This window comes from Cystoisospora suis (assembly GCF_002600585.1).
Source record: "Cystoisospora suis strain Wien I chromosome Unknown contig_13567, whole genome shotgun sequence".
In the NCBI taxonomy this organism is placed as follows: domain Eukaryota; phylum Apicomplexa; class Conoidasida; order Eucoccidiorida; family Sarcocystidae; genus Cystoisospora; species Cystoisospora suis.
The window spans coordinates 1-328 of NW_027166311.1; the positions used below are offsets into that span (position 1 = coordinate 1).

A 328-nucleotide genomic window follows, 5' to 3' on the forward strand; every position below is an offset into this window, starting at 1 on the left:
TAATCTTTCTCCCGGTGTTCGTCATAGAGAGATGAAAGGGTCTTCTCATACATACGTATCTGCGACTGATAGGTGGAGGTCTCTTCTTGATACACTTGGACTTTCTTCACTTCAAGTTCGTAAGAACGATGCTCCTCTCCAAGAGATCGAGTTAAGTCGTCGATGGTCTTCTGCTTATCATGAAGAGCGACCATTCTTTCTTCTAAAGCCTGCTCTAAAAGGCGGCACTTTTCTCGCCATTCATCCATTCCGCGAAGACGAAGAGAAAGAATCTGACGCTTCAACACCTCACAGTTCGAACAACGAGAGGAAAAAGAAGATGAAGAAG

At 44.5% G+C, this 328-nt stretch overlaps 1 protein-coding gene across 1 annotated transcript; it reads right to left on the reverse strand.

Annotated features, from left to right (window-relative positions):
* Positions 1 to 248, reverse strand: CSUI_011555 (uncharacterized protein; the record flags this gene model as incomplete). The annotated part of the gene is made up of 1 exon (XM_068071653.1): positions 1 to 248. A coding segment is annotated over one exon (248 nt), but the record flags the coding sequence as incomplete, so codon positions are not given.
* Between the last annotated feature and the right edge of the window lie 80 nt (positions 249 to 328).